At 38.4% G+C, this 15583-nt stretch overlaps 1 protein-coding gene across 1 annotated transcript in view; it reads left to right on the top strand.

The window, feature by feature from the left end:
- Nucleotides 1-15518, top strand: part of TMEM167A (transmembrane protein 167A) — a 49203-nt gene extending 33685 nt beyond the window's left edge. Inside the window, exons 2-4 of the mRNA XM_089693244.1 lie at nucleotides 5769-5878; nucleotides 12119-12153; nucleotides 15134-15518. Of these exons, the coding sequence (XP_089549370.1) occupies nucleotides 5769-5878; nucleotides 12119-12153; nucleotides 15134-15204 (216 nt within the window). The 3' untranslated portion in view covers nucleotides 15205-15518. The remainder of the gene's footprint in view (nucleotides 1-5768; nucleotides 5879-12118; nucleotides 12154-15133) is intronic.
- The last annotated feature ends 65 nt before the right edge of the window (nucleotides 15519-15583 follow it).

Here is a 15583-nt window from a genome sequence, read left to right as displayed (position 1 = left end):
CCGTGTGACTGCTGAGGAACTGAGAAAAGATTTGTCAGATGTGGGTACAGAAGTTTCAGCCCAGACAATAAGACGCACACTGCGTAATGAAGGCCTCCGTGCCAGAACTCCCAGGCGTACCCCCTTGCTGTCTCCAAAGAATAAGAAGAGTCGACTGCAGTATGCCAAAAGCCATGTGGACAAACCACAAAAGTTGTGGGATAGTGTTCTGTGGACTGATGAAACAAAATTAGAACTGTTTGGGCCCATGGATCAACGCTATGTTTGGAGGAGGAAGAACAAGGCCTATGATGAAAAGAACACCTTGCCTACTGTGAAGCATGGTGGAGGGTCAATCATGCTTTGGGGCTGTTTTGCTTCTGCAGGTACAGGGAAGCTTCAGCGTGTGCAAGGTACCATGAATTCTCTTCAGTACCAGGAGATATTGGATGGAAACGTGATGCAGTCCGTCACACACCTGAGGCTTGGGAGACGTTGGACCTTTCAACAGGACAATGATCCCAAGCATACCTCCAAGTCCACTAGAGCATGGTTGCAGAGGAAAGGCTGGAACATTTTGGAGTGGCCATCGCAGTCACCAGACTTAAATCCGATTGAGAACCTCTGGTGGGACTTAAAGAAAGCAGTTGCAGTGCGCAAGCCTAAGAATGTGACTGAACTGGAGGCCTTTGCCCATGAAGAATGGGCGAAGATACCCGTAGATCGCTGCAAGACACTTGTGTCAAGCTATGCTTCACGTTTAAAAGCTGTTATAACTGTAAAAGGATGCTGTACTAAGTACTAAGATTGAATGTCACTTGGGGGTTGAATAAAACTGATAATGCTGTGAGCACAGAAAAGACATTTGTGGTTATTTCATTATAACTGTTATGTTATATTTGTCTGACCTACAAGTGCCTCTTTAATGTAAATGTAAGCAAGATGACTGAATGATCAAAAGCAATGTCAAACTGGCCAAAACACTCAATTTCAGTGGGGGTTGAATAATTTTGGCCACAACTGTATATATATATATATATATATATATATATATATATATATATATATATATATATATCTATCTAAGCTGTGGGGTGGAGAAGAGAGGTGAGGTTTGAAGAGAGGGGATACAACTGTGAGAAGGAGGAGCAGGGAGTGCGTGTTGCAGAGTGGTGAGATGAAGAAGCAGACGGTAAGAGCTGGATGGGGAAACGTCACCTGTAGTCTGACATTTGAAGTTATCTGCTGAGTTTTCTCGCTTTGTGCTTTCGCTGAAGTGCAGAGCTCAAGTGCAATGCTCAATACTTTATCCAAGATGATCGTTGCCAATGCTGCCCCTGGCCTCCCTTAAGGAAGGCCTAAATTTATACTGAGTTGGGTGGGGGTTATTGCCAATTAATCAATTAGGAGAGACATGGCTACCAGGGCAAACTTCTCACACCAAAGGAGGACTACAAGAGACAATAAGAGAGCAGGAGGGCAGAGTTGTAGAGATTAGGATCAGCTCATAAATTTGGGTTAGACAATAAGAGCAAAATAAACACCACAGTAATATGGACAGAGTTAAAGATTTTGGAAGCAGTAAGAATTACTATTTAAGAACATTGATAGTTATGATTCAGCTTCAGTTAGAGGTGGATTTTAAAAGCAGTATAGATTAACATATAGCACAGCAGGCTGAATTAGCATTCATACTTGGCATGGGCGATAGTACAGGTGCATATTGCTCGCAGACATTTACCATATAGCTCAGCAGGTTGACCTCCTCTAGTACAGTAAGGTCCAGCAGAGAATGAAAGGATACCCATGAGGTGTGGTGAAGGGCACTGTATGTGTTCGTGGTGAAGATCATGTTCTGTAAATTGCTGATTCATCTAGGATTGCATTGTAATTGAATGGTGTATGGGACCTATATATGGACTTAATTCTTATTTTAATTTATGGGCTTTTGGTGATTTAGTGTAACTATGCAGTAGCATATATTTCTTCAGAGCTGTTCTCTACTTATATTTATTGCTCTTCATCTATATTTGTTTTTTATTTGTATCATTGATTAGAAATTAATGGGAGCGCTGCATTATTTGGGAGATACACACATGTGATAACACATGTGCGGTGCCAAAAGGTGGGCTTTAACGCCCAAACACATCGCAGTGCGTCAGTGGGAGGCCAATGTGTCTGTGCTCAGAGCGTGCTTCCAGCACAAAGACTGAGCTGGGATCTCTTAATCCCAATAATGATCAATATCTAACGAGACAGTCAACCACCGTGATCACGTGATCGGCCAATCTTTCCCACATTCAGGGGGAGCTCTTGCAGGAATACAGAGATCCCTCTATTGACTGACTTAAAGCGATTCTAAAGGTTATTTTTTTTTATTGTAAAATTATTATTAATATACAAAATTTATATAGTGCCAACATAACAATCATGTGCTGCTGTGTGCAATGGTTTTGCACAGAGCAGCCTGGATCCTCCTCCTTTTCCTTCTGTCTCCTCCTGTCTGTTGGGTGCCCCTACAACAAGCAGCTTGATATGGGGACACCCGCTGCTCAGTGCATCCATTCACACATAGAACCGCAGCTTGGCCCCTCTCTCTCTCCTCATTGGCTGACTGGTTGTGATTGACAGCAGCAGGAGCCAATGGCTTCCGCTTTTTGTCTAAGCCAATGAGGAGGCAGAGACCAGGGACAGCCGAGGCTGTCATTCACTTTGCTGGATCGCGATGAGGCTCAGATAAGTATTGAGGGGGCTGGGGGCACTGCTGCACACAGAAGGTTTTTTTACCTTCATGCATAGAATGCATGAAGATAAAAACCTTCAGCCTTTACAACCACTTTAAACTATCTGCATTTAAATACAACAACATTAAGGAAACGTTAACATATAAAACTGAAAACTGCATTGAAAGATGCATTAAAGTCTGCACTAACATTAAACACTGCAGTAACTCAGAATGTGTGCAAATACATTACCCTAAACTTTACCATTAAACATATATATATATATATGTATATATATATATATATATATATTATGGGTGTGGAAAGGGCTACTACCTTCAGCACTCCTTTTTTCAGAACTCTTGAATACATTTGTCACGTGTTAAGGAAGCCATGGCCTTTCTTTGCACATCCTTTCTTAACATGTAAATTGAACACGTAGAGGGAAAGGTCAGAATATTCATTGATAACATCCAGAGTAGATGCATTCTTTTTGCTCCTTGTGTTGAAAGACACATTTGGACATAAAGATGGAAGCCAGAAGTCTCTTTTCTCCTTGATCAGATAAGACACAAGGTTAGACTTGGGAGAGATGGTTCTGATAGCCAGGCTCTGGTATCCATTGCATTGACAGCTTTCCAAGTGGTGCCTAAGGCAATGTTAATGTTTTGTCTTTAGAGCATATCAAATGGTTAAATTCAATTTCGAGCTTCCAGTGCGGTACAAGTGAGGTCAAACAAAGTCAAAATGAAAGTGATCTGCTTCCCCTAGAGTCCATCAATCTGACCAGCAAGGTATTCGAACAAGAGAGCAATTGCAACTAGTCTGCCTGTGGATAGTCATTATGCCTCTATCTCTTTCTGTCACTTTTGACCTCTGTATGTTTCATGAGAAAAAAAAGCATGTGCATTTTTCCCCCTTTTGCATTGCCTAGAAAATCACATGTGATTGTCATTTTTTGTGACCTTAGTTTCATATGAACCCATATAACTTGGCTTCAGGCAGTTACAGAATATCCATTATAGGAGTATTTTACTTACTCTATAGTAATATGCATTCCAGCTGTGATTACAGGTCTTCTGTTGGCCAGGTTTACTTAAATGTAATTAATGCAATTATTGGGTCCAAACACATATATTTTTAAAAATATATATATCTATATACTTTATTTAAAGTACCAAACCTTTCATACTTACCTCCATACGTATGGAGGCACTTTTACGGGCTCACTTCTGAGTCGCCTCTGTGTGTACATAAGACACACAAAGTGCGGTACAGCCCCGCCCCTTGCTCCCACACTATGTGTGATTGACCGCAGCGGGAGCCAATGGCTCTTGCTGAAAATAACTTTATTTTCTACTTTCTGTTGTAAAACACATCCAATAAATTCAAATTTTTTCATAAATTTAGGCCAAATGTATTCTGCTACATGACATGGTGAAAACAAAATCCCAGTAAGTGTATATTAACTGGTTTCTGTGAAAGTTATAAAGTGTGTGTGTGTATAAATATATATATATATATATATATATATACACAGTTGTGCTCAAAAGTTTACCCAGGCAGAAATTGTGAAATTTTGGCATTGATATTGAAATTATGACTCCTCATGCCAAAAATGCTCTTTTATTGAAGGATGATGGTCATATGAAGCCATTTATTATCAAATAGTTGTTTGGCTCCTTTTTAAATCATAACGATAACAGAAATCACCCAAATAGCCATGATCAAAAGTTTACATACCCTGGAATGTTTGGCCTTGGTACAGAGACACAAGGTGACACACACGGATTAAAATGCCAATTAAAGCTTAATGTCCCACATCTGTGGCTTTTTAAATTGCAATTAGTGTCAGTGTATAAACAGCCAATTAGTTTGTTAGCTCTTACGTGGAAGCACTGACTAGGCTAGATAATGAGCCATGGGGATCAGAAAAGAACTGTCAAAAGTTCTGCCTAACAAGGTAATGGAAGTTTATAAAGATGGAAAAGGACATAAAAAGATGTCCAAAGCTTTGAATATGCCAATCAGTACTGTTAAATCACTTATTAAGAAGTAGAAAGTTCGGGGATCTCTTGATACCAAGCCAAGGACAGATAGACCAAGAAAGATTGCAGCCACAACTGCCAGAAGAATTGTCCGGGATTCAAAGAAAATCCCACAGGCAACCTCAAAAGAAATACAGGCTGCTCTGGAAAAAGATGGTGTGGTTGTTTCTAAGGAGATATGGGAAATTAACCTCAATATCAATGCCAAAATTTCACAATTTCTGCCAGGGTATGTAAACTTTTGTGTGTGTGTGTGTGTGTGTGTGTGTGTGTGTGTGTGTGTGTGTGTGTGTGTGTGTGTGTGTTCAAAATTGATCAGCCATGTGCTGATGGCTTTATCTCATTTCTTGAGGCCCTAAAATGCCAGGACAGTACAAATGACCCCTTTTTGGAAAGGAAACCTAACAAAAACTAATGCAGCCACCACATCTGAGAGTTGGTACATAGCAGTATTATAAATATTTGCTTTTGGCCTTAATACTGCTTTGAGAAAGTTGTCTTGCATATATTCAAAATTTTGGTGGTTTGTTCACTGCATATGTGCTTTCAGTAAATGTTTGTATTGCTGGTTTATTAACAATTTACTACATAGGCATTTATTGCTTGTTTTTGTACGAGACAGATTCCCCTCTCTTTTTATCCCTTTGACTGTTATCACCAGGTCAGAAACCAGTATGAAATCCCAAATTTTATAGTTATCACCAAAGTAGGAGGTGAAAAGAGATCTTCGTTTGGGAACACTTGTTCTGATGACAGCTGTGTCTAGAGAGGGGAATTCACTTTTTTTGTTTCCAGGGCAGGAAATGAGGGGAAATAGTTGTAACTATTCCCTACAATATCTAAAAAATGAAAAATGTTTTGCTTATAGATGAAGCTGATGGGCTAGAACGTATTCTTAGTTTCGCATTTATTGCTCTTGCATATAGGCCAAATTAAAAATGTAGGATTCATGGCCTCTCAAAGTTGACATTGTCAAATCAATTCACCTGATTTTAATTCTAACTTTTTTTTTCCCCAGTCTGCTATTTTTAACTTCCAGAGCTTATTGACAGTGATTCTGCTGCTGATATGCACATGTGCTTATCTCCGAGCTTTGGTACCCAATCTTCTGGACAAAAATAAAACTGGGTAAGTCACATTTAAAATTTTGATTTTTAATATTTCACAGAATCTTAGGGGTTCATTTACTAAAGCTGGAGAGTGCAAAATCAGGCTCACTTCTGCATAGAAGCCAATCAGCTTCCAGGTTTTATTGTGAAAGCTTAATTAAACAAGCTGAGGTTAGAAGCTGATTGGTTTCTATGCGGACGTGAGCCTGATTTTGCACTCTCCAGCTTTAGTAAATAAACCCCTTAAAGTCTGGAGACAGTGGAAGAGTCACCTTTTCATATTGCCGATCCTCTTCCATCATACCCAAACTTTAGAGAGAGAACGGTCATTTCTTAATCCACTTCAGATCCAAACCATTTATTAAGTGCTTGGATAGACTTTGTAGTGTGTACCTCTTTTGAGACAAAACATCTATACTAAACATGCTGTTTTACTGTAATATTCCCTCAACTGTTCTGTAGTTTCCAGTAAGTACAAGCTATTGAAAGGAATTTTATTTTTTTTTTATTTGGTCTGGAGAAAAATAGTTATTTGTTTTTAAACGTAGCTTTGGGTCTGCCAGACCTCCTCCTATCAGAGTTTTCTACAGTTTCCAGGTCTTATGGACTGATGAATCAAAATTTGAGACCTTCGGTTTATCATGCAGGGTTTTTATATGCCATTGAGTAAGTGAAAAGATGGTTCCCTGCTGTTTGTCAACAACTGTCAAACGCGGAGGAGAATACATGATGGTCCTGTGCTCCTTTGCTGGATCCAGAGTCAGCAACTTTCACATAATGATTGCCACTCTGAATCAGAATTACTACACAACATTTTGCAGCACCATGCAGTACCCTCTGGAATAGGCCTATTTGGTCAGGGGTTCATCCTACAGAAAGATAATGACCCAAAACATACCTCCAGGCCTGTGAGGACAACCTTAGAACAAGACGATAGGCTTTAAATCATAGAATAGCCAGCACAGTCTCCAGAATTAAACCCCATCAAGCTGTTTTGGAATGAACTGGACAGAAGAGTGAAAGCAAAGGAACTTACAAGAGCAACACATTTGTGGGAAACACTACAAGTTGGAAAGAACTTTCTGAACAATATTTGATTTCCGTTGTAGAAAGAATGACACGAGTGTGTTCGGCTGTTATATCTGCAAAAGATGATTACTTTGATGAGTCAAAAATTTAGATTACATTTTGTTAAAGGCAGTAATTCCATGATTTCTTTTTTATGTCCAATCGTTTATTTGTTTTATGCTTTTTCAGAGTACTTTGAGACGTTAAACTGCATACATTTCAATAAAAACTGGGAAAATTAGGTTGTTCTAAAACTTTTGAGCGGTTGTGTGTATGTATGTGTGTGTATATATATATATATATATATATACATACACATACACATATTTAACAATTTAGTAAATATCAAAGATTACCCTAAATCATTTGCTTACTTATATAGATTCCCTTTTACTTGTTTTGTCAATTTTTCTTTGTTCTCTTAAAAAGAGAAAAAAAAAATCATTCATTAGTAGATGCTCATCATGAAGTGTGTATTGGACATTTTATGGAAATGCTAGCTGTAGAAAAAGCAGTTGTAACTGACTGGAACGCATAGCGCAGTGTCCTCAGCAGCCTTGCTTGAATTCTGCATTAATACGATTTTTTTTTTTTTTTTATTCTGGCAGGTTGATCTTTGGTCTACCTGCATCCAAACACAATGTACATACAGTGGGGCAAAAAAGTATTTAGTCAGCCACTATTTGTGCAAGTTCTCCCACTTAAAAAGATGAGAGAGGCCTGTAATTGGCATCATAGGTAGACCTCAACTATGAGAGACAAAATGAGAAAAAAAATCCAGACAATCACATTGGCTGATTCGGAAAGAATGTATTTGCAAATTATGGTGGAAAATAAGTATTTGGTCAATATCAAAAGTTCATCTCAATACTTTGTTATATATCCTTTGTTGGCAATGACAGAGGTCAAACGTTTCCTGTAAGTCTTCACAAGGTTGTCACACACTGTTGCTGGTATGTTGGCTCCATGCAGATCTCCTCTAGAGCAGTGATGTTTTTGGGCTGTCGCTGGGCAACACGGACTTTCAACTCCCTCCAAAGGTTTTCTATGGGGTTGAGATCTGGAGACTGGCTAGGCCACTCCAGGACCTTGAAATGCGTCTTACGAAGCCACTCCTTTGTTGCCCGGGCGGTATGTTTGGGATCATTGTCATGTTGGAAGACCCAGCCACGTTTCATCTTGAATGCCCTTGCTGATGGAAGGAGGTTTGCACTCAAAATCTCACGATACATGGCCCCATTCCCCCATTCATTCTGTCCTGTACATGGATCAGTTGTCCTGGTCCCTTTGCGGAGAAACAGCCCCAAAGCATGAGTTTGCCACCCCCATGTTCTTTGGATGCAACTCAGCATTCTCTCTCCTCCAAACACGACAAGTTGTGTTTCTACCAAACAGTTCTATTTTGGTTTCATCTGACCATTTGACATTCTCCCAATCCTCTTCTGGATCATCCAAATGCTCTCTAGCAAACTTCACACGGGCCCGGACATGTACTGGCTAAAGCAGGGGGACACGTCTGGCACTGCAGGATCTGAGTCCCTGGCGCTGTAGTGTGTTACTGATGGTAGCCTTTGTTACGTTGGTCCTAGCTGTCTGCACGTCATTCACTAGGTCCCCCCGTGTGGTCCTAGGATTTTTGCTCACCGTTCTTGTGATCATTTTGACCCCACGGGGTGAGATCTTGCGTGGAGCTCCAGATCGAGGGAGATTATCAGTGGTCTTGTTTGTCTTCCATTCTCTAATTATTGCTCCCACAGTTGATTTGTTCACACCAAGCTGCTTGCCTATTGCAGACTCAGTCTTCCCAGCCAGGTGCAGGTCTACAATTTTGTTTCTGGTTTTCTTTCGACAGGTCTTTTGTCTTCACCATAGTGGAGTTTGGAGTGTGACTGTTTGAGGTTGTGGACAGGTGTCTTTTATACTGATAACAAGTTCAAACAGGTGCCATTGATACAGGTAATGAGTGCAGGACAGAGGAGCCTCTTAAAGAAGAAGGTACAGGTCTGTGAGAGCAAGAAATCTTGCTTGTTTGTAGGTGACCAAATACTTATTTTCCACCATAATTTACCAATAAATTCTTTCCAGATCAGCCAATGTGATTGTCTGGATTTATTTTTTCATTTTGTCTTTCATAGTTGAGGTCTACCTATGATGCCAATTACAGGCCTCTCTCATCTTTTTAAGTGAGAGAACTTGCATAATTGGTGGCTGACTAAATACTTTTTTGCCCCACTGTACGTAGTTACATCATGGAGGTTATGATGTGCCATTTTCAAAATTAGTACATGTGTGGTTGTGTAAGGAATGGTAGTGTAGGAGTAGCCAGAGTAAAATAAAAATGTCTGCTCATAATTGATTTGCAGCTTTGGTTTGGCTTTTTCTTTCACAAGCAGAAGAAGACTTAGGATCTGCTAATGACTTTAGCCGGCCATACATGGGTTGAATTCCAAAAGAATTTTCTTTTGAAAATCTTTTGTAAGAATTTGAATTTGAATTTCACACCATTACTGGGCCACAGCAACTGCCGATTTTTGAGCGACCATCGAATTTGAGTGATTGGCTTTTGAAAAATGACTGAATTTCTTGTCAATGATGGGAGAATCGTGTGAGAAGTGTAATTGAAAAAGAAATGAGCATGAGCTGTGACCTGGAGAGAAAAGAACATTCTTGACCACGAAAATTATTTTCTGTAGTAACTTGAGGTGAAATTAAAGGCTTGGTTGTTCGAATTTCGAAATCAATGGTGGCACCATTGAATTACAAAACACACACAATTTCCAATTTTTGTAAAGAAAATTCATTCAGAATTCAACCCATGTATTGCCTGCATTTGTCACAAAACGTGTTTCAGTAATCCTTAAATGCTGCCAGCTGTTTGCAGGGTGCTAGCCAGGGAGACCTTTCCCTGCAGGGCACTGATCACCTCATCCATAGGGTCAATTAGATCAAGACTATGGAATGTAGCTGATAACATCTAATGGACAAGAGCTTGAGATGCAGGTTGTCTTTTGACACGTAACTCTTATTTTCCTCATTATGCTAATATCCTACTATAACTTTTGCAAGCTCATGTAAAGTAGATCTTTACTCCCCTGTTATTATTGACTTGCAGGGTTGAATAAAAAAGTAATGGAATGGCTAAAAAAAAAAAAACTTCTCTTTTTTGTAGTATATGCTATACCTTAAAAATCGGGGAAAACCTCATATGTTTCACTTATGGTGATTCTTTATATTTTATACATTATAATTTCTACCCTTATATGCTTATATACATTCTTGTACACTTTAAATTATTCTTTGACTCAGTATTTATGTAGCTGGGTTTAAAGAGGACCAAAAAGAAATGTGCATTTGTAAGAATCATTTTTCTGGTTGATGTGCTGAGGCACCTACTTTAATACTTTGATCCTTTGACCAAAAATAAGTTTGCATTACTCCTGATTTACATAAAGTGTCTTAACAAGTGTTAACGTTGGTAGTCAACATAGCCAATGAACTAGCTTTTACTTTAAATTGGTAGAATAGTTCAGCCTTGCCTCTGAAGATCGTTTTGTAGATCCTTATCTATGTTCTTTTTCTGCCCTGGTTAGATCGTTTTGACTCCTTCCTCAGCTCAGGGCTAATATCTGACAGCCTGGGCTTCTGCAGGAAGATAAAACTGTCAGTTTACAAAGCATTTATTCTTAATTTGGGAAATTGACAACACCTGTTTTCATAACTTTAAAATGTTACTAATCCCACATCAGTAAAATCAGTCTGTATATGCAGTAAAGCATGCTTGTTATACTCACTGTGGAACCTAAGGGTTTAATCCTCTGCATGGTGTAAAAACACTGCTTGATCCTGACTTCTCTGATCCTCCCCTTTCAGTGTCCCCCTCTTATCTCCTGATAAAACATATCATGTGGAGTCACTCTGCACATGCTCAGTTTGGTGTGTATTGCTAGAGAGGTTTTTTTTTTTTTTTTTTTCTTGGGAGAGTTCATGTAATCAGCACAGGAACAATGAGCATTGTCCACACAGAAGTCAGGGGTCTTGCATCTTCCTAGAACAGAATGAAAACTTCTCCTACAAGCTTTAACCAGTGCTTTGTTGAACACTGATAGAAGTCACACGACTGTTCTAACTGCTGATGGGAAAAGGTATTTAGCAGTTAATATTTACTAAAATAATTGCATTTCCATGTTCTGTGTACTGTGGGAGACCAGATATAGTGTATGCAGGGTCCTGGGTTTAGTAACACTTTAACTTTCTATTCTTCCCTGGGCATGTGCGCTCCACTCTCCATTCAGTTTTATTGTGAGTTTGTATTCTACACTTATTTCTTAGAACAAGCTTTTCGAAAAATTGAATGGAGATTGCAGAGAGCATGTGTGGGTCCAACCAAGAATATATTTTTTCCCTCATTTTATAACTGCAGCCTTTTGCAAAGCGAAAGCAATCACAAGAGATGGAACCCTTGCATTGGAACCTAGTTTTTAGTAATTAAGTTCTTATGGGGGTTATTTCAGTGTAGCATAAAGTGTTAAGGACCTTGTTAATGGGGTAATGTTGAAAGTGACTGTTTGCTAAGTGTAGTAGATCACTCTTAAAGTTATTAAATTGGTGTTTAGTAGGGTTTTATGGCATATCCTTTCTAAGAGTTGTAATTATAAATGCTGGGGCTAGGGTCTTTGTCTTGGCTTGCTACTGCACTAAAAGTGTTAGTGAAATGTGCCATAGTCCATAGATGATAGTTTTTTTGTTTTGTTTTTTCTTTTCAACTAGGGGGTTGTGGATTCCCCTATTAACACACTTGATGTTGATGGGGCAATCCTCCCTGCTGAGCTATGGTATTCTGACAATGGGAAGACTTCCCCGCCACCAGAATACACAGATCAGCACTGCAGGCTATAGTAAAAATCCAACAGGGCAGTTGTACAGAAGCTGATTAGTAGATGGTGCAACCACCTTGCCACAAATGGATGGAAATTCGACCAGTCCCTGCTGAGGGCCAAATTTCAATCCATGTATGGCCAATTTTATTGGTACCTTATAGTCTAGTAACGTGAAAGCCCACATCTTTAATACACTTACTAAACTGTTGTAAGATACTATGAGCATTTCAAATACATTGTGTCCCATATATGACTGATGTCTCTGCTTTCTCTCAAGTAATCTTTACATAAACCCTTTGGGTTTTTTTTTGCAGAGTACTTGGAATATTTTGGAAGTGTGCACGGATTGGTAAGTTAACATTTTAATGTAGACCTGTTAGTCTAAAAACAAAAACCTCCTTTTTTTTCTGTAGCTGCAAGCTGCATAGTATAAAAAAAGGTGCCTCGTAGATCTTAAAGTGGACATGAGAAAACTTTACATATTAGAGGAGTTATACACACTGTAAAATGAGTAATGCCAGATAACTGAACTTGCCACATTGACTATTCCATAAAAATCATTATTTAAAAATAGGTTTAAGTAAAAGGAAAATTTAATATAAACTACAATTAAAATATTGCCCCCCCCCCTTCCCTCCAAGTACTGTTTTTTGAATAATCACATGACTGCGAAGCTCCAGCTTCTCTGTATTAAATGAGCTGCTGGTGGGAGGGAACTCTATCCCCTACTGACAACAGTTGTAGCAGTGAAAGTTGTCAGGTGATGTCATGGCTCTCTGTAATTCAGCCCTATTGTCAAGATCGCACCACTTCATAAATGAGCTGGAACTTCGCAGGCATGTGATCACTCCAAAAGAGTGTACACAGGGATTTTTTAACAATTGTATAGCGCTTGTGTAAGAGCCGTGGATAGACAGGGGTTTAAAGTTTGAATGATTTAGCCTTTTTTTTTTGTACTTTAATATATACCTAAAATCAGAACATAATGTAACTGGAGAGAGTGTGAAATATTTAGTAACCCGATCAATAAGTTAAGTTTTTATTGCTGTCTGTATCTCTGCTGATAAGTCCTGGTGACCGTTTTCACTGTGACTGAGGGAAGCCCCCAAATTTTACAGTTGTTACAGAAATAGGGGGGAAATGGAGGATTTTTCTCCAACGCCCTATCTGCTAAGGTGATAAATTAGGGAAAATCTCCCTAATGGAACACAAAGGGCAAAAAAAAAGCCAGCAGTTTTAACTTTTAACTATTGCTCTATTCAAAACTAACCCATTCACAACGCCACTTTTTTATTTGCAATCTCACGTGACATGCATAAGGTGATGACAAAGAAGCTATTGCAACATTTTTAGGTATGGAGCTTGGTGTGTTTTTTACTGGGCGTTTTCGCACGTTTGCTGCATAAAAAAAGTTTGTTTTCTGGTTGTGTTTCAGGTTCCTTTACCAGTTAATGACACTGCAAGCACGACATGCATATTCTGCACACTCCTGGAGTATGCAGATGTGAATACAGCCTTAAGGACCAGTTTACACTATAAAAACGCAGTCTAGATGCGTTACACAAGCGTTTCCGCATGCACGTTTTTGATGCGTTCCAGTGCGTGTTTTATGCACTGCAGTTCATTTTTTCCCCTCTCTTTTTCTTCAGTTTAAATAGGGACATGTGTGTTCCAGTGCATTTTGTATGCATTTCGGTGCGTTCCAGTGCATTTTTTTCATTCCAGTACAGTTCTGTGCAGGAAAAATGCAACATGTTCTACTTTTTTTTTTTCTGCAACCAGAAAGAACTGGAACTGCAAGCACTGATGTGAACATCGACAACCATATAATCTACTTTCTGTGTATTTTGGATGCAGAAAAAAAGCAACTGAAATGCATGTAGTGTGAACTGGCCCTCAAGGTTTGCCTTTAGATCTGCATTAGGTACCATATTGTACCATATTTGTGGCTATGAAACACTTTAATGGCTCTGGGAAAGTTTTATTTTGTGATTTATTTTGATTTTATATGTTTTTAGATATATGCATTTATTGTGTAAAAAAAATATCTGTATATATTTATGTATACACACATTTTGTATATATTCTGAAAATAAACATTTAATGCAAAGTGCATTTTTCATGTCATTGCATAAATTAATCCACATAAAAAGCCACTCTGCACTTTTAGGCATTATCGGTAAATAAAATCCTAGGTTAAAACATGGGTTGCATTCATTTTGAAGAGTGTATCATAGAACCGCTGCGCTTGACTGTTCTCAAACAGCACTGGGGTTATCATTTACTTCCAAGTTTCAGCACTCCTATACTGCCTCTGAAGTCACGTAAAAATTCAGACATGCTGAGATCAGTGTAAAGCTACACCTGAGGGTAGAGATATTTCTGGTATTATTATTATTATACAGGATTTATATGGTGCCAACAGTTTATGCAGCGCTTTACAACATAAGGGCAGACAGTACAATTACAATACAATTTAATACAGGAGGGATCAGAGGGCCCTGCTCGTTATTCAGCACAAAGCCGGCAGACCAGAAAGTGGTAGTTTTATATTATCAGTTTGGCAGTGAGATGTGCTAAGTTGCAATCGGTAGCATGCGCTGGATGGGGTCTGGCTCTTTCTACTAGGAATCAATGTTCATTATACCGGATAGAATTACATTTTTTTGATGCAGCATCCATTCTAAGCTTTGATAATGTAGCTATTAATGTAAAGCCTTTAAAATTTTAACTGATGAGAGACAAATTTTTTTTTTTTTTAACCGCCAAAGGACTCAAAGTAGACACCCTGTATACCTAAATTGAGTTTTAATCAGACACAGACAGGAACGACCTATGAATCTGAAGTGCATTTTCATAAATCCGTACATTTTTCTTTAGTGTTTAGCTGCCAACTTAAACAAACCACTAAATAAATAGCCTTAAATACAGTTTGGCTTCACACGATACCCACACTTGTCTAAATTCATCAGATGTTGTTTAGTTGTTCACCAGACATTAGAGCAATGTATTGTAATGTTTACAGTTATGATTGACATGTCATCTTGGAAGCAACTGGAATTTGTACATGCAGTGTATTTCAAGGTGACTTTTGCTGCCAAAAACATTTCAGTCTTGGATTGATTCCACAATTTGTGCAGACTTAGCTATTTTTTTATCTTTTTACAATTAACTCATGCGGTTTAATGTGTCATTGGCTGACATTTTAATATAATTTCTGTCAATTTTAAATGATAGGTGATTTTGTGAATTTATTTGATTTTAATTTCAGTCTTGTATTTTTGTTTTCCTCCCTTCACATATTTTGGTATAATATTTTCCCTTCTCAGGTGAACGGAAAAGTCCTTATGTTGCCATATGTTGTGTGGTGATGGCGTTCAGTATCATCTTTATGCAATGAACTCCCACGAACTTCAGATGCTCATTTTTTTTGTGGAATATATTTTTCACTTTCGACAATGTATGTACAGAAAATTGGGACCAACGGATCTTGCAGAGAAAATGCTTCAAATGTTGACAGTTGGAAGACAACGAAGCAGACATACTGTTTGTCAAATATTGTTCTGATTTTTTTTTTTTTTTAAGTTAAAACTTAGATTTCTTGTTGGAAAAAAAAACTTTTCAGAAAGGCTTGGTAAATTATTTCAAACAACGTGATGATGTTTTCTAGTTCAACTGCAGACTGAATTACCAAATAAAATTAATTTGATATTGTGGTGTTTTCCATTATTATAGTATTTTTTGGGTGAAAAAACTAAATGTTTTATGCAGCATATCTT

The sequence above is a fragment of the Staurois parvus genome, unplaced genomic scaffold (assembly GCF_062004578.1).
Source record: "Staurois parvus isolate SC_StPar_1 unplaced genomic scaffold, SC_StPar_1.0 ptg000618l, whole genome shotgun sequence".
NCBI lineage: Eukaryota > Metazoa > Chordata > Amphibia > Anura > Ranidae > Staurois > Staurois parvus.
Note: the sequence above shows the minus strand (reverse complement) of the source record. Positions and strands in the feature narration are given on the sequence as shown.